This window comes from Gymnoscopelus microlampas, assembly GCF_963454915.1.
Source record: "Gymnoscopelus microlampas genome assembly, chromosome: 3".
NCBI classification, from domain to species: Eukaryota; Metazoa; Chordata; class Actinopteri; order Myctophiformes; family Myctophidae; genus Gymnoscopelus; species Gymnoscopelus microlampas.
The window spans coordinates 37,318,634-37,343,351 of record NC_139940.1 but is presented as its reverse complement, the minus strand read 5'-3'; the positions used below and the strand labels follow the sequence as shown (position 1 = coordinate 37,343,351).

General features: G+C 40.8%; 2 protein-coding genes across 3 annotated transcripts; one reads left to right on the top strand and one right to left on the bottom strand.

Moving 5' to 3' along the window:
* Positions 1–4,006: 4,006 nt before the first annotated feature.
* On the top strand, positions 4,007–16,130 carry LOC311042192 (antizyme inhibitor 1-like). 2 transcript variants are annotated; one of them, XM_084052770.1, is made up of 12 exons: positions 4,007–4,132; positions 7,929–8,051; positions 10,019–10,227; positions 10,351–10,524; positions 10,826–10,998; positions 11,187–11,321; positions 11,720–11,801; positions 12,049–12,123; positions 12,418–12,583; positions 12,798–12,913; positions 13,746–13,966; positions 14,415–16,130. In XM_084052770.1, exons 3-12 carry the CDS (start codon positions 10,126–10,128, stop codon positions 14,527–14,529), a joined length of 1,359 nt encoding a protein of 452 aa, XP_083908896.1. In that variant the 5' UTR covers positions 4,007–4,132; positions 7,929–8,051; positions 10,019–10,125; the 3' UTR covers positions 14,530–16,130. The 2 variants fall into 2 exon arrangements, with proteins under 2 accessions (XP_083908896.1, XP_083908895.1); XM_084052769.1 differs by lacking the exon at positions 4,007–4,132 and adding an exon at positions 5,508–5,752.
* Positions 15,783–23,957, bottom strand: LOC311042190 (Krueppel-like factor 10). Its single transcript, XM_084052767.1, has 4 exons — positions 23,835–23,957; positions 22,240–22,471; positions 20,381–21,392; positions 15,783–20,147 (listed from the first exon to the last, which is right to left on the bottom strand). The coding sequence occupies exons 1-4, from the start codon at positions 23,894–23,896 to the stop codon at positions 19,855–19,857; spliced, it is 1,599 nt and encodes a 532-aa protein (XP_083908893.1). The 5' UTR covers positions 23,897–23,957; the 3' UTR covers positions 15,783–19,854.
* Between the last annotated feature and the right edge of the window lie 761 nt (positions 23,958–24,718).

Sequence of the window (24,718 nt, the reverse complement as noted above, 5' to 3'; positions counted from 1 at the left end):
GTAACTCCTGAGGGCCTGGACCTCCTGTTGAAGACCCCTGATTTACAGTATATATTCAATGGACAAGAGTCACGTCAATATACTAACTGTCACATTTGTGTGTAGCTCCGTGAATATAATGAATAGGGAGGTGATTTTGCTCCTGTATTCAATCAATTTGAAGAAAACTGCCATGGATTTACACTTCCTGAAGTAGAGAGACATGGACCTCCACCCTGATTTTGAGTGGCAGTCAGTTGTTTTATCAACATTCCATTAGCATTATTTCCCTATTACAGAAGGACACAGACAGTCTTGAATGCCCAGTCAGCAGCAGGAGGCATTTGTGTTTCTAAATTTGGAAAACGCCAGGTCCAGGTTTCCTGACTCTGGGTGTCTCCTGCACAGAATTCTAGGAAAACGCCCCCAAAGGGACATGTTTATAGTTCAGTGGGTCTGGGGTTCATTGTTTGGGACACAATGCTTGGTCTGCCTGGAGCCGACCCTAGAGATCAAACATCAGGGTGAGTTTGCCCATGGCTGGACATGGGCCATGTCTGCTGCTGGGACGTTATCAGGCCACAATCAGACACAGAGCACCCTGCCTATTGAGACAGTCTATTGGTAAATCTGTTTAAAATTAACTAGTGGAACAGTGGGCAAGTAAGTTGTTTTCATTCATCTGTGTAAAATATGATATCCTGGGACTGGAATTTAATATGGTTCAAATAAGATGGATACGTTGCATTCTCCTCTGACCCAACCTCCTAAAAGTTAACATTCTGTCCAACTACAAAACAACATAAAAGTTCTCTGATAATATGCATTTAAAGAGAAACATTTATACCCGTTTTCAAAGGCGACTGTTGCATAATAACATGATAGTAATTTATTTTATTTGTAATCCGATTTCTCACACCCAATCTGGCAAAAAGCCTGAAAGAGTTGGACAGAAGACAGAAGATAGAAGAATGACACTGACAGGTGCCTGAAAAAAATAAAAATAAAAATAATATTAAGAGTAATGAGAATAATAATGATTATTATTTGCAGTTATATTATTATTATTATTAGGCTATTATTCTAACACAATTTTGCACAATTGTTTACAGTATCTGTATCTATGGGGGCGGCCATAGCTGAATGGTTAGTGAGCCCGCCTAGGGAACCAGAGGCCCTGGTTGCCCCAGGTTCGATTCCAGACCAGGTCAGCATATGTGTCGATGAAATGAAATTTGTCCCTGAGCAAGACTCTTAACCCCTAATTGCTCACAGGTTCTCATTGGAAACAAGACCGCAAGGACTTTCATGAACGACCTGTTAAAAGGAATTATCCTTATCTTGCTGTCAACTTTCCTTTTCCCATGTTTTTGTTTAGTTGTTTTTTTTTACAAAACTGTAACTGCACCCTTTCCTTTGCTGAATGCTGACCAAAACAATGACAACACTAATTTGTTGTTAAACTTGTTTGTTGCTATGTGCATGTCAAGGATAGTGCAATCTTATAATGCTCTACTGTATCATTTTGCATATCACATGGATGTATCAACTTTAAACCACCAACAGTAGTTCATCTCGTATGACCTATTAGCTCCAAAACACACACATGGACATTCAGGCATACTCAGTGTTAATAACTTGCAAACCAACCAAATACTTTCTTACAAAATGTGGTCGATGTTTCTTTTAAATTATGGGATCTTCCAGATCATAAATTATTTGCTCTTATATTAACCCATCTACAATGACCTTGGCAACTGACATAGAGTAATGTTATGAGCTTATCATATTTCATTTTTCAGTCATCAATTTCTGCAGAAAGGAAGAGAGAGGTTAGAGGTGGGACATTTTTAAGATATGTGTCATTGTTTCAGGTTCATTTCAGGTGTGCTCTATCTCTCAACCACTTTAATACTATTGTTCCAGTGACATGTACTGGGAAAGTCCTTTCATATCTAGAAACTAAAGCAAGATAATTTATGTCTAGCAGTAATACATGTTTGAGCCAAAGTAGCGACAATATCTGCTTAATTATTCATGATTTTGTGTTGTGTCAAAAATATTTTAACAAATTATTTGAAAAGAAAAAAAATCAGAAGGATTTGTCTGTGAAAAATAATCTTCAAATCACACACACTGAGGGATTTTTATGGATTTCACGTTCACACATTTGTTGGAATCACTCACTCAGCCAATGTCTTTATTTAACCCTGCTTAACATTCAGCTCAGTCTGAGCAAAGACTTCTTTTTACTTAGCAGCATTCTTTGGCAAATACAAAAGAGCTGGAACACCAGAGTATGACCACCCTGTGCATTAACAACAAGCTGAACACTAACAACCATTGGGTAACACAGAGATTAATGAATGGTGGGCTTAACCCATTCTCACACCTCCATGCCATGACAGCCATAGTGTAACTAAAATGAGCTGTCTGAAATATGAGTGATTGATGAAGATATGCATTGATGGAAAACTTCAGTAAAATGCAGAGGTAAACAGTAATGTCTTCAGCTTTGATTTAAAATAACTAACAGTTGTTGCAGACCAGCAGAGTTTGGCTATTTCTTCTAAAGGGATTGTTGGCTAAACGCTTTTGGTCCAGACTGGGTCTCTCACCCGGCATCTCAAGGCCTCTCTGAGGCTGTGTGTTGATGTAATCTGTTTGCAATGTTTGCAAATGAGAATTCCTGCTGCACAATGCAGTCACTGGAGTGTGTTCCCTCACAGTGGGCGGTACACACGTCCGAGCGTCATGTACCCAGTGGCTGTGGTGGCTATTATGATCTAAACAATGGGAATCAAACATTGTGCTTCACTGGAAGCCACTTTAGATGCTATGTGTGATTATAGGCTCAAATATACACTCTCATTTACAGTCGGGAGAGCACAGACACAAAACTCGGAACAGCTTTTGTGTTGTGGTCCAAGGGAGAGACTTTCCCTCTCAAGTCTTTACAATGGACCATAAGTAATACTTTTATGGGCAAAACAAACTGCTCCATTGTGTATTTCTTCCCGTAGCTGTGCCCATAGCTCATCTGACATGGTGATGGATTTATACACATCTTCACAAACACATACCACTTGCATATGTACTGCAAAAAGTCTTCTTGTCAGTGACTATGTTCCAATACCCCACATAACTGTTCCTTCACAACAATAGTCTCTCTGAACAAATGGAACATCCAGTACTGAAAATGGACATTAACCCCAAGAAGCAGGGACAGCAGACAAGTGCCTTTGTGGACAAGATAGTCAATACTGGCTGGAGTCTAATGCTCTGACAGTGTGTGTGTGTGTGTGTGTGTGTGCGTGTGTGTGTGTGTGTGTGTGTGTGTGTGTGTGTGTGTGTGTGTGTGTGTGTGTGTGTGTGTGTGTGTGTGTGTGTGTGTGCGCGCGTGCGTGCGTGCGTGCGTGCGTGCGTGCGTGTGTGTGTGTGTGTGTGTGTGTGTGTTAGGGGTGCGTGTGTGCGTATGTATGTATATACATACAGAAGTTACAGTACCAAACTATAGAAGTAATCAATATGCATAATCTCCTATTTTGTCCTATTGTAAAGGTGTAATACATCACAATTGATCAATAAATGTATATGTTGTACTAATGATTTAAATCCGCAAATTAACTAGTAATTAAAGCTGTGTCAATAGTTGTAGTGGAACAAAAAGTACAATATTTGCCTCTGAGATGTGCTAGTGGGGTAGAAGAAGTATACAATATAAAACAAAGAAAATACTCAAGTAAAGTAAAAGTACCTTGAAATTGTACTTGCAGTAGCCTACTTGAGTAAAATTGTTGTACTTTCCACCACTGTTTGAAACACTGACACAACACTCTCTTGGCCCCCTCCTCCTCCAATAGCAAGGAGGGAGAAATGTACAAATCCCCCCCCCCCCCCCCCCCTGCTTCTTCAGTGGCAAGCAAAGCAAACTTCTCAAACTCACAAGGGCAAAGGACGTCAAATCCAGTTTGAGCTTGAACTTGAAGATAAATACTGCCAATGTTCTTGCTTCTTAAGTGATTATTGCTTTGCAAATGCTGGAATTTGCCTTTGGGAAGATACAAATAGTTTAAACTTTTGCTGATCTTTTCTGGACAGAATTCTGACATTATTGCAGAGGCATGAGAAATACAATGAGGACATAACCCAGGTAATTTATTGATATTTATTTGAATACGTAAAGAATACACTTACCCAGAACTTTTTCAATTGCTATTTGAAAGTGATCAATTAACAATTAACGTTTTAGTCACACAATATATAATATATCATTGTAATTTACAATTTAGGCATTTAGCAGACGCTCTTAATCCAGATGTTTTTTTTTATTATTCAATATTCATGTCAGATTATTATCATGCATGCAAAGAAACCTTGAACATTTTAACAGACGTTGAACGCTGACAGAAGAACGAGTGTCAAAGCACTATTTCTGTTGGCATTCCCATTTTGGCTTTGCAGGAATGAAATGTAGGCTAAACGCAGGTTCTGGGAGCCAGAAGGATTCAAAGGCAATCATAAAAAAAATATAATCTGTCAGTAATAGTCTATAGGACAACGTGCAAATACTATAATAATAATAATAATAATAATAATAATAATAATAATAATAATAATAATAATAATAATGATAATAATAATAATGCCAAACAAAATGGAGAAAGTTATATATATATATATATATATATAGGCTACCATATGCTATACATATGGACTAAAAACTTAATCCATCGCCGATTACTATTTACTGTTCAGTAATCAGATCCGACCCGGATCCTGCTAGACTCATTAGAGTCCGCCTACTGTATTTTCCACTTTCCACAATTCACACATACTCATAAACCATTTTCGTATCCGCTCAAGACCGGATCCGTAAACTCTAAAGCAAATTGATCCCAGCGCTTGGGGAAGATTAACGCGACGAGTAACCATTTTCTCGACTTTGACAGCTCCAAGCCCCGCCCATCGTTCTGTGTGGCGTTGCCATGTCGGATTATTATAAGCGACTTTGGGTGCCTTGTTTTTCCTTTAACGTTGCTTAAATATTGGTAGTTGCGGGTTGTGTTTTTTGGCCTCGTTTCTAAAGTGTAGTTGCTTAAATAGGCTTGTTTCTAAAGTGTAGTTGCTTATTTTTGGCTTGTTTCTAAAGTGTATTTTCTTATTTGGGCTTGTTTCTAAAGTGTAGTTGCAACTTGCTTATTACTGTATTTGGGCTTGTTTCCCAGTGTTGTTTAAACCAGTGGTTCTCTAACATTTTCAAGTCAAGGACCCCCCAAATTAATGTGTTTGTCTGCGAACTGAAAATATGTCTGATAATATGTTATGCCAGGGACCCCCATACAAGATTTGTGTTGTTAAAATGTTTTAAAAATGTTCCAAAATTACCTCTCTTTTTTTTCAAGATAATTGTTTTATTTTTTTGAAAATTGCCGAGTTGCTTCTTTTTGGGCTTGTTTTCATAGACCTGGTTGCTTGTGTCTCTCGCAAAACCTGGCAACAGTGGTTCTACTCTGTGTGTCTGCTGCCGACCGACCGTTACCCTCCGCGCGCGACCAGCTCGAGGATAATAACCTCGTCTTCTTTAACACAAAATGCAGCGGAGCTTCCATCGAAAACACGTCGTCGTCGTCCAGCAGTAAAGACCCACACGTTGTCCGTCCATGGCTGTTTATAGCCTTTCTTTTCTTTAGTAAATCACACTTAGTCTTCAAAAATTCCGCCTAAAAAGAAACAGCGATCCACCCCCACTTTTGGGTTTCCACTACAACACGTAAGTAACGGCGTCGTTAGCGTGTTTGTGGCTAACGGCAGTTAGCGTGCGTGTCTCGGTGGTAATAACGCACAGTTTAGAAATCATGTTTTAAGTTGGCAAACCTTGACGTTAGATCAGGGGTCTTCAACGTTTTTCAGGCCAAGGACCCCTTAGCAGGGACCCCCCTATTGTATAAAATTGTATTGCAGATTAACCTTGTTCATAGATTTCAGAGATAGTGTCATAGACTTGTTTGAAAGCACTGTCATCAGTCTATGTTGGATTGGTGTTAATGTGTATTTTCAGACATTTAACCACTTAAACCGTCGATATACTTAATAAACTTGACCTTTCACTCTGCTGTACTTATCTGCTTTTTTCCCTCTACACCAAACATCTTTGCCAAAAAATAGCAGATCTACAAGCTGTGAGGTGTCTTGAGCTTGTAGATCTGCTATTTTGGCTAAAGTTCTCTTCAGAATAGGGATGCTAGGGTTCAAGTCGTTAATGTAAAATAGCATATATAAATATATATATATATCCTATCACACAAAGATTTGGTGACCCCCTGAATTGACTCTGAAGACCTTCTAGGGGTCACGGACCCCCTGTTGAAGACCCCTGTGCTAGATCATGGCTATGGTTCTCCAAATATAGACCAATCGACCAACATCTGAGTTGTTTTGCTAGCTATCTAGTAGCCTATCCATATAAAACGCTTGCTAACGTTAGCTATGTTTCACATGCTTGCTTAACATACTGGATTCTAAATTAGTTAGCAATGCCTGACATATTATGTCAACAGTGTGCTTCTATATATGTTGTATGAGAGGGGCAGTAGTGATCTGTTTGGATCCTACAATTACAAGATATTGGCTTGTAGTTCCGTTCTTGTTGGCAAGCGACAGCCATTCTGTAGTAGCTGTCGCTTTGCCTCAGCCGACAAGAATAGGTCAGTGATGGCAGGTTTTGCGAGAGAAACAAGCAAACATGTCTATGAAAACAAGCCCAAAAGAAGCAACTATTAGGCCACACATGAGCACTTTTAAACCTATACACAAGCAGATCTGCAAGCCTGTAGATCTGCTATTTCCCCCCAAAAATGAAACATTTTGTATATTTAAAAAAAACATTTTAACGGCACAAATGTTGTATGGGGTCCCTGGCATAAAATATTTTCAGATGGGGGTCCGCAGACAAATACATATTTATATGGGGATCCTTGACTTGAAAATGAAACTCTTCTTTAAACAACATTAGGAAACAAGCCAAAATAAGCAAGTACACTTTAGAAACAAGCCCAAAAAAGTGTCTGACGGTGACCTTGCATGTTTATCTATTCCACAAAAAAAATAGACAGGGGGCAAGTTTTATAGTGCAGGTAGCAAGCGTTGACATTTATTTGCTACTGCTAGTAAATAAACAGCCAGATAGGAAATCTAATTGATTAGAATAAGTTGTTCCATACCGTAATTCAAGTGCTTGGGATACAAAGACCTGTGACACTGCTGTTTGGGTGTTATCTGTGTTCTGACATAATGAGAGAGTTGCTCTCCAGGTACTCTCCAGGTGACCTGTCTGATAGCCAGGCCACAATGCAAGATGCGCCACAGAAAACATAACATAACGTCTGACTGACGCTGTCAAAAAGTGATTGATTCTTCCCACTCACATTCTGCTCAAAGACGAAATTCGCTGGCTGTTTTCTTTTGTTTATTATTGATAAATTCAGTGTTGTATGTGATGATGTTTTTATGAAAATCCGGAACAAATCCTGTCCCCTATTGGTTCCAAACAGGGCGCATGATAAAAGGACAATTCTGTATTATACGGGACAGGTTGCAACCCTAGATGTGACCTTCGTGGATGGAGTATAGATGAAGCGTGATGTCATGGCATTTGCATTCATTCAGAGCTACGCCCATTTTTAAAAACTTTTTCTTGTGAGTGTATCCATCCCATCCTGCTATACTTCAGTTTACTAAACCTATTTTAATCTCCCTTTGTAAGCTGAAGAATGTTTGTTTAATATTGCATCTCGCACATCTTCATGGTAGGGAAAGGGGGGGGGGGGGGGGGGTGCAAATCTACTGTTCTCATTGGACATATCATTTGTCACACTCTAATGTCTGTGTGCTCTGTCCCTGTCTGGTCCTCTGTCCGGTCCCCTGTCCCTGTGTGTTCCTGTCTGCAGGTGTACAACAACTATCCTGAGGGCCTAGGGGCGGCTCTCTACCGAGAGCCGTTTGACTTCAATGCCGAGCCACCTTGGGATCCTAGCTGATACTGGGGGAGCTCCATCATAGGACTCGTCCCTGTGAGTAGTTGGGTTGTGGTGGCAGGTGAAAGCCTAATTTATAGTCCTTAGTACGGTGTTGTTTGCCAAAAATAACTGATCTACAAGCTCTTTTTGGCAAGCAACACTCTGTTGCGAAGTATAGAAATTAAGCTGAAGAAAAAAACAGGTCTTCTTTAATTACAAATTTCTGCATATGCATTGCTGAAAGAGGAATATAATTTTAGCAGCTGTGTGTGTGTGTGTGTGTGTGTGTGCGTGTGCGTGTGTGTGTGTTGCAAGTGTATGCATGTTGTATGAAATGGTTTCACAGTAATAGATGAGAATAGAAATGATTGACTGAATATAGAGCACCAAAGTCTGACATAACTTACACATCCTACCTGGGTCAAGTTTTTCCCCCTCCCCATTCTGAATTCCCATAGACGTGTTTAATATCGTGGCATATAAGAACTTTGTTCCAAAAATAAACAAATGAACCTGGCGGTTTGACTTATATGGATATGAAGCATCAACTGACAGCGAGAAATCGCTAATGTTACCGCCACCAAATTAATTAGATTTCCACCAGAAAGGGACTGTATCAATATGAGTGACTGACTATCGTAAACGATACAGAGCCACCTCCCTTGACAATAGCGCCAGGACAAATTGTTTATTTTTGGACCACAATTCTTATATGAGACGATTATAAGATGACCCAATGTTATTTTCCATAGAGAAAAACGGCCATGACCTAGGGGATGAACGCGTGACGTCAGGACTTCGGTACTCTATAAGCTAGATATCTTATCTAGATAAGTACTGCAATTATTTACTGATGATGCATGTTAGATCTATTTTTGGCAGTTAAAGTACAATAATAGTACCCTGGGTCTTTTGTGTCTGTGGTCTTGTCTCTTCTGACTTTGATCCAGCAATAGGCAGTGAAGGCAATGTCAGTAATAACCTATATATAGATTCACTTTGTGTAATTTGAAATAAATTGCAAATAAGGTTCCTGGTGGAGTGTTATGCCTTATTAATATCATGTAATAATAACTAGGCAATTAAATCCCCTTCAACCCCAGCTGCCATTTTAAGAGGCAAGTTCCATGAGCAGAATGGTTAGGCATTTTCCAAATTATAAAACCTTGGTTGGTTATAAAAGCGATGCCTTTGAACCTTGTCCTGGTTTCAGAGTAACCTATGGTTTGAGAGAGTGTGCTTAATTTAAGCCTGCAGATTTCTGCAATGTTATTTTAGTATCAGTGCAGCTGCTGGGCAAATTTGGAGTTGTTTCTGCTTGTCGTCACAGCGCTGTCTCTGTGGCTTCATTATCCAGTGATTTAGCTCCCAGAGACTGGACCAATGGCGACAATGCTGTCAGTGACTTCTGTGGCCCTTTTGATCACAGCAGTATCCCTTCCCTCGTCACCAGACAGTAGTCTGCCATTCACCAGACTCTCTAGGCAATCCATCTATCTACACACATTGTATCCCCCAGTGAGCCTCACAAAATAACGCAGTCATTCCACATCTGGTCCGGAGCGGACCACTGTGCTCCACTCATGCATTGTGTAACATTGTCCAAAGTGGAGATCTGGCTCCCCTGCTGCCAGTATTGTGCAGTGGTTAATGCCATCAAACGAACATTTACGGGTCACCACCTCTTGGATTATTGCTGATTGTTGGGAGTAATTGATGGTAAAATAAACGAACCCTGTGCCCCAGAGTCTGTGTTTTCACAGTGGCTGTTCGGATGAATAGGCCTCTTCCACGAAACAGCCCTAATACGTGGCATCCATTCGAAGCTCCGATTGGCTGCTCTCTTAAAATGGCTTGTGTCACATTTCTAATCACTGAATGTGATTAGAAAGGTTTGACATATAGGTAGCTGCTAATGAAAAGGAAAACTGAACACCAGTGAAAATATTATGCATCGCCCCATTTGTTTTAGATGCTTTGCCTCTATGTATAATGTTGACTTGGCTCTCGTTCTTGCACAGTTTGTTGCAGAAGTCTAGGACCCCAGGGGCTCGAGTGGGAGCAAAAAGACGACTTTGGACTAGCCATATTCTTTATGCCTGTTGGATAGCAGAAAACAGTTGAGAAGATGAAAGGAATTGCTGATGAACCACAGTATTCCATTGGCCTGCTGGAGGGAGGCACTGCCCTCAGCGAAGTGATTGACAATCACATCTATGAACAAACCCTGGTAATGAGCATTGCTGTTAAAACACTCGCACTCACCCGTTGCACTAGATATGTTCCTTAGATTTTGCACAGATTTTAATCTTAATTGATCATTAATTGTATGCCATTTGTGTTTCTCCCCCAGGCTGAGAAGAATGCATTCTTCGTAGCAGACCTGGGAGTCATAATGAGGCAGCATGTTCGCTGGCGAACTCACATGGCCCAGATTCGGCCTTTCTACGCTGTCAGATGCAACAGCAGCCCAGCTGTTATTGAAGTTCTTGCAGCCCTTGGCACTGGATTTGTGTGTACTAACAAGGTACCTTATCATGGCTTACTCTCACGTCATCACGCTTCTCTACTGTACTAATGTTCGAATTAGATTTTTACCATTGTGATGTGATCCTTAGTGACTAAATGGTATCAGTATTATGGTATGGTACTACAGTACACTGTTCTTAAAACTACATCTCAATCGAGACTGTGATAAACAGCACTACCTAGTGTTCAGTATCAATAAATTGGGTGGTTGTGTTGTACAGCATGTATCTGTACCAGCTCCCCAGTACTCAAAGCAGCATTTCTTTTATGCTTTTAATATATTCTTATTTCTTTCTCAGTCTGAACTGGAGTTGGTGCAGAGCCATGGTATTCCACTGGAAGATATTATCTACAGTGGCGTTTGCAAACAGCTCTCTCAGATCAAATATGCTGCTAAAAATGGTTTCGACCTCCTTGTGTGTGACAACGAAGCAGAACTGCGCAAGATTTCTCGTTGCCATCCAAATGCCAAGTAGGTGCTCATTCATGTTGTTCTCAAGAGAGAAGATTTGCCAAGTTATATGTCAGCTTCTTCAAGCAGAAATGTCATGACTAGTTTTGGTGGTAACTTTTTGTATCTTCTCTTTTGCTATCTTTTGACATTTACATGTACTTGATTTAATCTGTCAACAAATAAGCATTTCTCTGCTTCTTGTCTAGACTGCTGCTACAGGTTTCAACAGAAGCGTCCAACCATACAGAGGAAACAAGCATGACATTTGGCTGTTCCCTGAAGGAATGCAGACACATGCTAGAGAGTGCTATGGAGCTGGGTGTCCAGGTGGTGGGGGTCAGGTGAGGCCTGCTGAAATGCCATAACTGATAGATTTGACAGTAGCTTGTACCTTCAGGTAGAAGAAGAGAACCTGCATTAAGTCTTAACCTATGATACATTTGGTGCTTGGCTGAGGAGCCACTGGGGCGACGCTACCATCGCTTATGACTGAATGTCTCTAAGTCAGAATCCCGCCTAGACGGCACGATATCTGGGCGCAGAGGACTCTCGGCTGGCCTCAAGTAGCCCGGTGCAGGCCGGGTGCCGAGGGCCGTTCATGACTGGGCCGGGAGCTCAGTTGATGGCGACACAATACAAGCGATGATACTTTATGATGCTTTATTTGTTTGGAAGACCATATGGTGACTCCCTTCTTCTTAGAATAAAGTCTAAACATTCTCTCTGCTCTGCTCTCAAGGTTCCACATTCCCAGCTCCTGTGAGGATGACCAGGCGTACGTCCATGCTGTCTCAGATGCCCGTTGTGTCTTTGACATGGGGGTAAGTGATGTTTTGTTCATGCACTAGTCTTGTGCAATGCAATTCTACAGCCTGATGCAGGGTTTGCACAAACACTGGAAACCCATGAATATACTTCACATACTACAATACAAATTTATTTTCTCATTCTACACGTCATGCAATAACGTTAATCACAGAGTCACCAGGGTCACCCCAGAGACTTTATTCCACTCACAGTATCATCCCCACCTTAGATGATGTATTAACAAATGGTTTTCACTCTCAGGAGGATATGGGCTTCAGTATGAGCATCCTGGACATTGGAGGTGGCTTCAGCGGGCCAGAGAACCAGCTGAAACAGGTCAGTGTGTATTTCAATTTGCTCCTTACATAACACTGATTCAAGACCAGCCTTGCTCAGTGGTGTGTAGCATGTGGGACTTCACAGATTAGCCGCTCCAAGAAAGCATGACTGTGATTAAACTTGGTTATGTATTAGGCCTGCTCTCACTCAGTGGATTCCTCTGAGGTTTAGGCTCGCAATAGAATGTGTGAGAATTTGTGTAGCCTAACCATTATATAACAAGCACACAGAGTAGTTGAACTCTTTTAACCTTTGTGGTTCGGGGTATACTTTTCTTTTGCTCTGTTCTAGATTAACAGTGTGGTCATGTCTATGGTCGAGCTGTACTTCCCTCTGTCCTCTGGGGTGTCCATTATTGCTGAGCCTGGCAGCTATTTTGTGTCCGCTGCTTTCACTCTGGCTGTCAATGTCATCTCCAAAGATGTGGTGGCACGAGATCGACAGGATCAGGCACATGGTTAGTGGCAAGAAGTGGAATGATATTTCAAAAGTACTAAAACCTAAGTGAATAGTCCTTATTAAGTGAGTAATATTGTCCCTGGAATATTCAAACTGTTACTCAAACTTATTCACATTATTCAACTTGAAGAAAGTGCTTGACTTCATAGAAAAGGGACTAGGTTTCTTAATAATAAATCATAATTTATTTCTATCAATTTATTTCTATGCAGATGAACCATCTCCAAACGATGAGCCAGAGTTCCAGTACCACGTGAATGAGGGAGTGTATGGGTGTTTTGCCAGCAAGCTCACTGATACTGTGATTCCAGCACCGTCTGTTCACAAGGTTGGTTGGTGCTAAAGCTTTTTTTAAAGAAGCGATAGGTTGCGTCCGAAATCACATACTAACGTACTACGTAGTATGCTATTTTCAGCCTACTGTTCAGCATCTACTAAACGGTATCGTTTCACTTCGGACATACAAACTACATAGTTTGGAAAGTACCCTATCTGGTGGCAAAGCAAAGGTATTACACATAAACCGTGGCATGTTTTATTTTATTTTTCACAGTATTTTATGATTTCAGGCAACCAAAAAGACTAATTTAATATAACACACAGCAAAGTGAAACATATAGGGATATTTACACTTAAATTGGAGAGTTTTACCGATGACTGTTGTTTTTCGAAGTCCGCCATTGCTGTTTTCATAGAAGCTGGGCAGCTGCCACATTGCATTAAAAGATATTTACAGCCGCATATTGTCCACTGTTGAATACTATAAAATTGCCTGAATTTAGTATGCATCTCACATACTATTTAGTAGCTACCAAGCTTTTGGACATACTAAAAAGTAATTTGGCATACTAATAGCATGTTAGTATGTGATTTCGGACATAACCCTAATGTGTAACCATCTCAAGTCACAACACGTCATTCAGAAAATGTGAATATCTCCAAAGCTTTGTCTCTGACAGTGATTTTCCTCGACTATGTGTCTTACAATCTTTTCACGCTATATAAAAACATTTTCTTTTCAGAATTTCAGGTTATTTGGAAAAAATCCTGAATCATTTGTGATAAGAATATAATTTTGCTGCTGTTCACATGTTAATTTGTGTTTTTAATTCCTCTATTGAGCTTACATACGTCATTTCTGTTTTTGTGTGTGCTACTAGAGCACAGCCCTGAAAGGACCAGTGTTCAGCAGCAGTCTGTGGGGTCCGTCTGGGGATGACATGGATCAGGTGGTTGAGCAGTGTGTGTTGCCTGAGCTCAGTGTTGGGGACTGGCTTCTATTTGATCATGCCGGAGCCTACAACCTGGGTCAGCCCGTCTCCATCTTGCCATCGGACACACCTGCACCGCCTATCTATTACATCATTTCTTCTGGAGACTGGTATGGAAATGAGTGTTGATCTTGGTTTGAGATTCTTTTGAGTTGATTGTTTTTGTGTGTGAATGATAGTTGACTAGTGACTAGATATCAACACAATGCCGCACCGCTCTTTTAATGTGTGTTTCAGAGTGTTAACACTCAGAATTATGACACTATGCATGGGGTTGTTGACAGCAGTCTGTTGACAGCACTGAATGACCCAAGATGCTTATCACCACAGTGTGCCACAGTGTGTACATTTAATCAGTGATGTCGCTAAGATGGCCAATATTGTAATATTTGGTTGCATGTCAGTGTAGCGCACCGAAAATACAAATTTAATCTTTGTAGATCAGCTATTTCTGTTGCTAAGTATAACTAAGTACAAATCTCCCTTAAGAGAGACAAAGATAATTGATTCAGTATAGAACTGCAACCCTTTTCTCACACTGTTTGATTTCTTCCTTAGGTTTGAGATGCAGGACACTGGCATCACCCAGGAGATCACGCTGAAGAATTTCTCATTGGTCCCTTATTTTCTCAATTCCTGCCAATCAGAGGCTGCTCTCTCTGTCCCTGCTTAGTGATAGTTAAACCAATGCTTTAAACCTCTGTTTCTGGTTGCTGCTGCCAGTCTTCTCTTATCTGTATTCTCCTGGGTTGAACTGATAGATGGTGCAGGCTGAGCTTGTATTGCTGGGACCAGGTTGAAGAAATGTAGATTTAGTCTGTGGCTGGTCCTGAATAGCCTGAGTAGATAGAATGCAACAAAATGGACGACTCATAAAAGGTGGTATCATACTTTAGCTTTGGGTATCCCATGGCAGTTTACACATGCATACAGTGCACACACAGTTTATTTTAGTTGATTACATTTGAAACATGTATTATAGCTATATCTCCATTACTGTTGCCAGTTTTGTCAAGTAAGATGTTCATCTCTGAGTGGAGCAAGTTATTTAAACAAATAACCGTTTTTGAAACATTTTTGAATGCTTCACTGGGGAAAAAAAATATTTATGTATATTTATGATTTTATTGGTTGTATAGATTTGTTGTGCGATAAGAGTCTGGTTCTGTTAATGCTTTTATAATCAGCCAGTCTATTCAGTATTTTAAAATGGATGCTTGCAGCACTGCTGCAGCACAGATGAAGGTGCATTTATTCATCCTCTTGCTGCAGCAAATTGTCAACGTAATTAATGGATAGCAAGATACCATGGTATAATCCTCCTGGGTTATTTATCCGTTAATAGTGCAGTCTGGTCTGATCTGGTAGGGAGGCGGTAGAAAGCTCATGGTTCAGTGTTCCCCACTTAACTGGTGTTTCAGTGTGTTTTCTCTGCTAATAGTGGAGCGTGGATTTCAAAGAAATCGTACTAGTTATGATAGAACCATGAAAATTGGCAAGGTTCTCCAGGGCTTATTGATCAAATGAAAGAAGGATATCATATGGTCTCCTTTGGCTTTAAGCAGGGATCTATACTTGGTCCCTTACTTTTTTCCCTCTACACCAAATCTTTTTGCAGAAACTAACCAACTTACAAGCTCACGTCATGTTGCGACGCGCTGTGAGCTGTGTCTGATATCTATAACAAAGAAAAATGCGTCGGATTTCATTCACCCAAACATGTCCGTCCGTCACTTGTCTACTCACACTGTACTGGAACAAGCTCCATCTCCTAAGCACAACTAAAGTTTAAGATGTAGGCTAGTTCATTATATTAACTCCATACGCCCACTGCTCACTTCCACTCACTTCACCGTGGAGAAGAAACAGGTCAGTTTTGTTTTAAAACTAAGATTACTTTAACTACATATTTTTTTTTATAAAGACTTAACATGACCGCAGCAAGGGAATGATGATGATATTATCAATTATGGTCATATGAAAGATAAACTTTATGTGAACATCTGGCCTGTGTTAGCCCACATAAAATCGTCAGTGTTCCTTTATCCATTGCAACTCTTCTCGGAGTCTCGAAGCGAAACCAAATGGACCCCTAACGCGATCAATAAACTGTACATTGCAGTGGTGTCTTGTCTCAATGATGCAGCGCTCAGAATGTGTGCTTAACCATAACCATGGCGAGGTTTGATTGACAGACTCCCTCAACAGCTCCCCCAGCGACCAGAACAGTTCATTTATCATCGCACCTGAAAAAGGCTTAAAAGAAAGCAGAGAGAGAGAAAAAAAGATGCTTTATCAGTGTGGATTTTAATCTTTTAAAACGCGTTTTAAGGATCTTAAGAAATACAACATATTTTTGATAAACAGCATTAAATGTGGCCTTTAATGTCTAAAAAAATAATGTCGTCAAGGAATTTTCTCTGCAACCTCCTGGTTCTGGTTCATATCTGCAGTGTTCTTGTTTATTTACTGTGAAGCACCGAAGCAGAAAGCCATCTTCACCTCTAGCCCTTACAAGTTCTAGAATCAAGAGTCAACTTTATTGTCACATCACAGGTTTACAGGTGTAAAGAAGTGGGTGAAATAGTTTTTTGCGCAAGCTCCATCATTTTGTTCTTTTTCGGAAAGGAAGAAAAAGAAAAAGGAGGGGACAGGGAGAGAGTGCAAGGAGGAAAAATCAAACCGTGAAGAAACATGTCAAAGAGGGGGGGGAAATGCTGACACAGAGCGCCTCTCTCTAGCTCTTTCTGTCTCCAGGCATTCACTGAACTAATGCATGGTGGTGATCACCTCCCATTATGTTATTCACCGCTTCCTCCCTCGATTTGGCCTGTTCAGCTGTTCTTTTCAACTTTCCCTCGTGGCACTTGTACGCTATCGGTCTCATGCCGGTATTTAACCTGAGATGAGTTTACCACCAGCTTTAGGCTGTATTCACGATCAACCCGACTCTGGGTGGTGAAGGCGAGTGCTGGGGCTATGTAGCCCCCCAGGCAGGCAGAGGGGAGTGTGGGAGTGGGGCGTTGGCTGTGGCGATCTACAGTAGTACTGTCACTAAGTAGATGACAAGGCATTTATTTGTCTGGGTTTAGTGTGTCATAGTTACTCCCGCCATTCCCTTCATTGAATTCCTTCACTGTGACATTCAGAGCACTTGGGTGAGTCAGTGCACAGTTTCCCCGATTCCAGGGGGTGCATGGACGTGTGGATGTCCTGCTCAGACAGATATACTGCACACAATGCTGAGAGTATTGTAAACAGTGGAGACGCAGCGTGCTCTGCTGGAAAAACTATGTAATGACACCATTTCTAAATTACCCCAAGCATTTTAACTGTAAAAAACGAACAGAAAACTTGAATATCCAATACTTAATTCTGACATTATATATGCCAATACTGATATGTCCCTGTTAATATAAGCTGATAAAATGGAGATAAAGAATTTCACCCACTGCTTTACACCTGTAAACCTGTGATGTGACATTGAATACTTTAGAACCGTCAGAAATGTAAACGGCACATACAGTAAGACAAATAAAACTGATTCTGAGTCTTGACTGTTGGCATTTAAATCTGTTTATTGAATACACCTCAATCGGTTTAAAATATTTTAAATTGAATGTTGAAAAATGCAAAAACATTGAAAGAAAAAAGATAAATCGGCCGGCCGATAAATCTGTGGGGTTCCAATATAAAATCAGTTAAGTCCACTACAGCAAGCATAGAAGAAGTAAATCATTTATATATATAAAACCTAACAAAGCAAGTCGATAATTTAACATGAATAATAATCTTGGGAGAGAGGTTTTATGCAAACAAAAATGGTTAATGTTTTTTATAGCCCAATCTGATCACCTGGTAGATCAAAAAGAGGCATTTTCCCACCCCTGATTTAAATTGACCAACTACACACAATATTTAAGAGGCTGATTTGATGGCCATCTAGTAAAATGCCCACCATCTTACATTTTCAGATGTTGAAACCCATTGAAGAACAACCCTCTGGAGAACAACCGCACCAAATGTCATGTTTATATCATGATTAGCAGCACGATTCCTCTCAAATATGGATATTATCTGTTACACTATAAGTGCTGAGTGCTGCTTTAGCTAGCGCCCAAACTAGTAAAGAACAGGCATGAGATTGCTGTCTCTTCATGGCGAGACAAGTTTTTTTTAGACAAAGTGCTTAAGAGGGCACAGAGGAAGTGTTAAGAGGTCAAGGAAGCAACTTTTTCTTGAATGAGGAAGGGCTGCTTTTTGGAATTTTATATTGCTATTACCCTTACTTACCTTCTGCTCTGTTAATTTATATTTATATTGTACTGTGTGGTGAAAGACATTTAATCTTCAACATGAATTATTGTTGAAAAGGTGTTATTTACTGACTGTACGAGTGTACATGCAATGTGTGTACCATATCTGTGGATTTTGTCTCAATTTTTGTCCAAGGCATGACAAATGACAGGCAATATTCTGTTATGAATCTGTAGCTGTGCTTGTTTATGGAAGTATTAAACTCCTCATTGATTGTATTGTGAATTAGTGTTTGTTTCATTATTCTCGATATATGTTCTGGTATCAAATAAAATTCTACCCTATATTCACGCTGTCAGGTGGAAACCTTGCATGTCAAAAACTGACTTTTCAGTAAATGGGGGAAAAATGTGTGTTAATATAGATCCTACGTAGTTATTATTTAGTCACAGACTCTTGTTAATAATTGTCATTGGTTTTATAACACCCATAGACAGAAAAAACAACAAAAAAGCAAAAACAGCAGATCTATCAACCTTATAAATCTGATATTTTTGCTAATTTTGTGTGACACTAGTGTGATGAAGTAGGACATTTTGGAGGGGGGGGATTACAATATGGTTTCTGCCCGACAGCGACGATATGTGAAACTATGGTAACACTTCATCAAATCATAATCCAGTCTGGATTTAGCTGTGTACAGTGGTAAATGGTCTTTAGCATCATTCTTCCCAATCTAAACAGTGGTTTCATAGCATGTTGATAACAGCTAGTCAGGGATCATTTCGATGAAGGGGATTTGGATCAGTGAGCCAAATCTCCTGACATGAGAAACATGCAGGCACCATGAACAAGTCTTGTGAGTTCATGTTTGCCTGTACTACATACCATACAGTATATGATGAGCTAAACATAAGTCCCTGTTCTAAACCATTGTGAAATGCTGAATTGCAGCCAAAACAAACAGGATTTCAGATGGTTACCTCACTCCCCTAGTACTAATGGACATACTGAATATAGTATGCCTACAGTACAAAGACCCCAACCATTCAACCAGTTCAATCAGACAAATGCTTCTGTATTTATGAGCACAGACATACAGTTGATTATCACTTTCATAGAAAAAGACTTTACAAAAAATGTTTACAAGATGCCTGACAATGGTACAAATATATTTTTTTACATGCCGTATTACAGTATTTGGTCAAATATCACTTAAATAATAATGCAGATTGAACAGCACATTTGGTCATGTAAAATAAAAGGTTTGATAAAACTATCATTGAAATTGATTGCTTGGCTAAAATTTTACAAAGTTTATGTAAATATAGTAGTTGAGGTGACCGTGCAAATGTAAACTTTACCCTAGTTTCACTGCGAACAGTTCAAACATGCTGTACATTTAGTCCCACAACCAACCATACCGCTGAACACTGATCAACATAAACTTTATAAAATGTAAAATCAGTCAGTTTAGATGTTTCAGTGTTTCAGATTAGAGCAGAATTTATGAATTGGGATACAACGTTTCGGTCACTGACCTTTATCAGGCATGGTGCCTGATGAAGTTCATTACTCCGACGCACCTGTCCGTCTCTGTAGGTGTGCAAAATTACTTTTTCTTCAGTGTTTCAGATTAACCACCACAATGGCGAAGATACAGATGTCTGATAGGACTCAATCATATCCTCATAGCCAACTAATCGTGACTTATAGCTTGACAGTTGTCTTTGGTGTGTTTTTAATCACTTGGGTCAGAAAGTCTTTGCTCAAGCCAAGTTGAACAGTGTGGGGCACACACGTTGGTGATGTCACCAGAGTGACTAACACCCACTGTCCAATACGGTGTCCTCTTGGCTGCCAGGTGTCGGCGGGCATGTTTGGCCAGGTGATCACTACGCATGAATCGGCTGAGGCACATAGGACAGGCAAAGCGCTTCTCTCCAGTGTGGGTTCGACGGTGACGAGAGAGCTCGTCAGAGCGAGAAAACCGTCTTTCACAACCCTCCCACTTGCATCTAAAAGGTTTCTCACCTGTTGACAAAAGGGCAAAGCAGACAAATTACAATACAGGCAGAATTACAGTACAGACAGGTCTCATGTCAAGTTTCCTTTGTTTATCGGCTCTGCTTGCCTCAGGTCTACCCTCCTTTTTTGCTTTTCCATTAGGCCAAAGTAGGCTACCAGTTACCAAATACAAAACTGAGTAGGCATGTAGAGAGAATAAAAAACCTATGACTACATACATATAATATTTCATTTCTCACCTGTGTGTGTTCTCATGTGGGCCTTGAGGTGGGAACTCTTGAAGTAGGTCTTGCCACAGTCCTCGTGTGGACAAATGTGACTACGTACACGCGAGACTTCTGATTGGGGTAAGTTGATTTTTTTAACTGCAGAGGTAAACCCTGGTGCAGGAGCAATTGCTGACAACTTGGTGCCACCAGGTGTCACTAATGAGGGCTGGACAGAGTGAGTGGGGACAGTGGGCTGAGGGACCAGGAACATAACTGGACCCTTTGCTACCCGAGTCCCCAAGAGGACCACCTGAGGAGAAACTGTTGTTTGTGCTAATGTTGGACACGGTTGATGTCGTTGAAACTGACTAATATCCATAACTGGTTTGTGTAACAAACCAGCGGAAAAAGCGGAAAGCCCTGATGAAGCTGTAGATGAAACAGGAACCAACTGCTGCTGCTGACCAGCAGTTTTGGCCATGACAGGATTATGTACAATACTGTTGGTGAAAGCTGTGTTGGCAGGAGCAGGTGATATAGGAAGTATTTGGCAATACACAGGCAGAGGAGAGACCCTGGCAGTGACAGCTGGAATGGGAGAAACATGTCCGGGTTCACTGGATTTATCTATCGGGGATCGAAGAATCAACTGGGTCTGGCAGGTTTCAGCAGGGTTTGGAGACTGTGAGGAGGGGGCTGTGTGACAGACAGACCGCATAACAACATTCTCCTCTGAGTCCCTACAAGTCAGCCTATCTCCAGAGTCTGAAGTCTTATTGAAGCCATTTTCAGTACATCTCTTTGTTCCTGAGATGGACTTGATGCTACTGGAGTGGTGCTGGACGTCTGAAGTGTGGCGGATCACACTGGTGGCCTGGCAACTTGACTGAATAGTGGTCACCCGTGCCTGCAGATGCGTCTCTTCTATTGGCACTGAGCTCTGCTGTTGTGGATTTCTAGATGGCACTGATTGCTGCGGTGTTCTTCCTGACACTGAGAGGGTGGCCTCAAAGTTGGTTGGACTACATGGCGGTGTCATACACTAAAATGAAATAGATGTGAACATGTATATCAGTATAATCACTAACAGACGACGTCACACTGATAAGAACCAGTATGCGTGCAACCAGTATGCGTGCAATGAAACCCATTCTATCAGGTCTCGCTAGGACGTGCCTCACTAGCCAACACACAAGAGGGGGTTGGGGTGCGCTGAAACCAGCGCAGCCCGAAATAACAGGTTGGGAATTGATTGCGTGAAACAATCACCTGTGCGTCCAGTCTCAATGTTAGTAAACAAATAATTGGTCTATAAGTCAAGGATGTTATCTGCATGAAATTATATATATTTTTAATTGGTTATGACTTCTACCGGATCTAGTCCTGTTGGCCTACACAGTATTCTAACATGCTGATTGCTGAAATCTGAAAACACTCACTTTAGGACTAGGAAAGCAAATGGGTACAGTGAGCTTAGCTGTCAAAACTACTTTTAATTCATTTCAGTCAGACAGACACAGTTAACATGAAACAGATGTATTTAGCCTTAATGGCAGTATACTGTATATGAGTATACAGTATATGATGAGACTGCATAAGTATTAGCAAATGAGACTGCAGGGAGTTACTGATATATTAGTAAACTTCAAGCCAGGGGAAATCTAGAATCAGAGCCTACAGTTGTGGTGGAGGTGGGGGTGGAGAAATGCAAGAATAGTGAACAGCAGCAATGATTGTAGCCACAATGATTGCAATCTAAGCAGTGGAGCAGCAGCACAGATAGACCGAGAGACTGAGCAAGTGCAGCTTAAATAGACATCCTCATTACAGAGGGGATGTCGTGTAGGCCTCGCCTCGCTCTACTCAAATGTTATTTGTGGATTATTTACCATGAGAGAATGCTTGAGCTCTGCAGAGCTTGGTGGTAGAGAGTCATCCTCTGAGAGGTCAGATGGGGGAGTCAGGGGTCTGAACTTGAAGCTTATGGTCTTCCAGCGATTAGACATGGACATCATGGCTGCATCTACAGTGTCCATGTCCCCTGTATCCCATGAACCAGGCTGACATTCAACCTGGATGCTTCTGTGTAGCCCCTCAGCATTCATGGTCCTATAGCCTTCTCTGTTGAAACAGGATAGTTGACCATAAGACACCGCCACTGAAATTATGTTTAATTTCTATGCCGATGCTATGTAATTTTACTATAAAAGAAAATAAGTCATATGGAAGAATCATATAACATAAATCTTTTCTTTATCTTAAGTGTAGCCTACAATGTTACAAAACATTTGCTAGTCACCAAATGTAGACTAATATTGATCATGTGGACTATGAGTGACCTGATGCTCTTCTTCACTCCCTTGGCCCTTTAACCTATTTCCTGCCTAGGCCAAAAGAACCAACTGTTGTTTACATAGGCTGCTCTGCAACAAAAAAAACACCACACCACCACCAATGGTGTAAAGTTACTAAGTACAGTACATGTACTCAAATATTAATACTTTTACTTAAGTATTAAGTCACTGTACACCAGTGGCTACAGTTCACGTCGGCTGACAGGAAATTCAAACAAAATCTCAACTGAGCCTGCCGGAAGCGATAATACAATAGAAAATAGTGATTTTCATAACATAAGCACATCCATAACAGAAAAATACGCACTTTTGACACAGGTAGCCTAATAAGCCTATAATAAATAAATACATTATTTATTTAGGCTATTTATGCATTTAATTAAGCTGTGCATTTATTTAGGCTATGCATTTAGATAGAGCCTTGAATCAAGACTATCATCCATAAATGCCTTTTATCGAGTCTGACTTTTACTTTCGTATCTATGATAGTCTTGGGCTTCAACCCCCAACTGTAAATGGACATCCGCGCGGAAAAACCGTACTTCTCCGTACATGTACAAAAAAACATATAAAGTGCTGACGCTGTAGCCCAGGATGTTAACTCAACATTCGGAACCCGTGTACACTATATAAGTCCGTATTTTCTAATAAATATGTGTTTTAATCCCGTCTGTGTCGGATTCTGTCGGAAGTTTCCTGTATTCTTCAAAGGGCGGTACTGTCGGGGCGCATCCGGTGAAAGCCGGTATTACACTCAATGTAAACAGGAAGTAAACGAGGGGGGAAATGGCGTTCAGGCACAGACGGGATTAAAACACATATCTATTGAAAAATACGGACTAATACAGTAAACAAAAATTCCGAATGCTCAGTTAACATCCGGGGAAAACCGGGTAAGCACCTTATAATTTGCATTTGTACATGTTCGGAGAAATACGGGATGTACTGGTGAAAATTCAGGACGCTCAGGGAGGTGCAGCCCATGACACATAGTAGATATGCAAATGTCAAAATCGATCAAATACATCTATAATAGTCTTGATTCAAGGCTAAAATAGACAGATCCTATAGGACCTGAGCGACTAACAAAGTGCAATTCATTTGGAATTTGTAGGAAACAATTTACTTACATCTTATGCTTTCGTTGAACGGTGTAAAATAATGTCCCCAAACATGAGATGCCTATGCTCATGTACCAGTGACTTGTTTGGAGACTTCATCCTTGAGTTAGGATCCATTGCGTTCGTTTCAAACGATGGGCTTGTCTCATCGATCGTCCAATCGGGGGTGAAGGTGTGTTAAGTGCGGGCCAATGGGAACAAAGTGAGTGCGTGATCAGATCATGGAGACAGCATGGTACACAACAGCATCACCATGTGAGTGAAAATATCTTCCTTCGTTGTTCGCTGAGGGTCAGTCGGTTGCATGCACGATGCACCCCCAGAATGAGTGACCACAGAGTCGATCCTCTGCGAAACTCTACACCAGGGTCCCCCCCCCCCCCCCAGACCAAACCTCTTTGCCGAAAATACAAGCTGCCAGGCATTGTGAGCTTGTAGATCTGCTATTTTCGGCTAATGTTCTTCTCAGAATATGGATGCTATAGGGCTTAAGTGGTTAATGTAAAAAAGGAAAAAATATCCTATCATACAAAGATTTGGCAGACCCCCTATTGTAGCTATAGTCAACAGGGTGTCCGGGACCCCCTAGGCCTAGGGGTCCCGGACGGACACCCTGTTGAAGACCTTTGCTCTATCCTTGCTCTAAAAAACATCCTTTCACACAAAGATTTGGCGGACCCCTATAGTAGCTTAGCTATAGTCAACAGGGGGTCCCGGACACCCTGTTGAAGACCCCTTCCTCTACACACCATTCTCAATGACCATACAGGATTTTGAATGTAGACTTTTGCACATACAATTTGGCAATGAATTATTACTCACAAGGGGCAGATATAAACTTATTGGAAAACAACAAGAACAACAAGAACAACAATGTGTAAATTGCCTAAAAG

What these genes read in the sequence shown, in the direction of transcription:
- LOC311042192 (XM_084052770.1), top strand. Translation starts at nt 10,126, where the DNA reads ATGAAAGGAATTGCTGATGAACCACAGTATTCCATTGGCCTGCTGGAG. An exon ending in GATTTGTGTGTACTAACAAG is followed by an intron (nt 10,525 to 10,825) that starts GTACCTTATCAT and finishes TTTCTTTCTCAG; the next exon opens with TCTGAACTGGAGTTGGTGCA. An exon ending in CAGCACCGTCTGTTCACAAG is followed by an intron (nt 12,914 to 13,745) that starts GTTGGTTGGTGC and finishes GTGTGCTACTAG; the next exon opens with AGCACAGCCCTGAAAGGACC.
- LOC311042190 (XM_084052767.1), bottom strand. Translation starts at nt 23,896, where the DNA reads ATGAGCATAGGCATCTCATGTTTGGGGACATTATTTTACACCGTTCAA. An exon ending in GTTCAACGAAAGCATAAGAT is followed by an intron (nt 22,472 to 23,834) that starts GTAAGTAAATTG and finishes CTGTTTCAACAG; the next exon opens with AGAAGGCTATAGGACCATGA. An exon ending in AGCTCAAGCATTCTCTCATG is followed by an intron (nt 21,393 to 22,239) that starts GTAAATAATCCA and finishes ATTTCATTTTAG; the next exon opens with TGTATGACACCGCCATGTAG.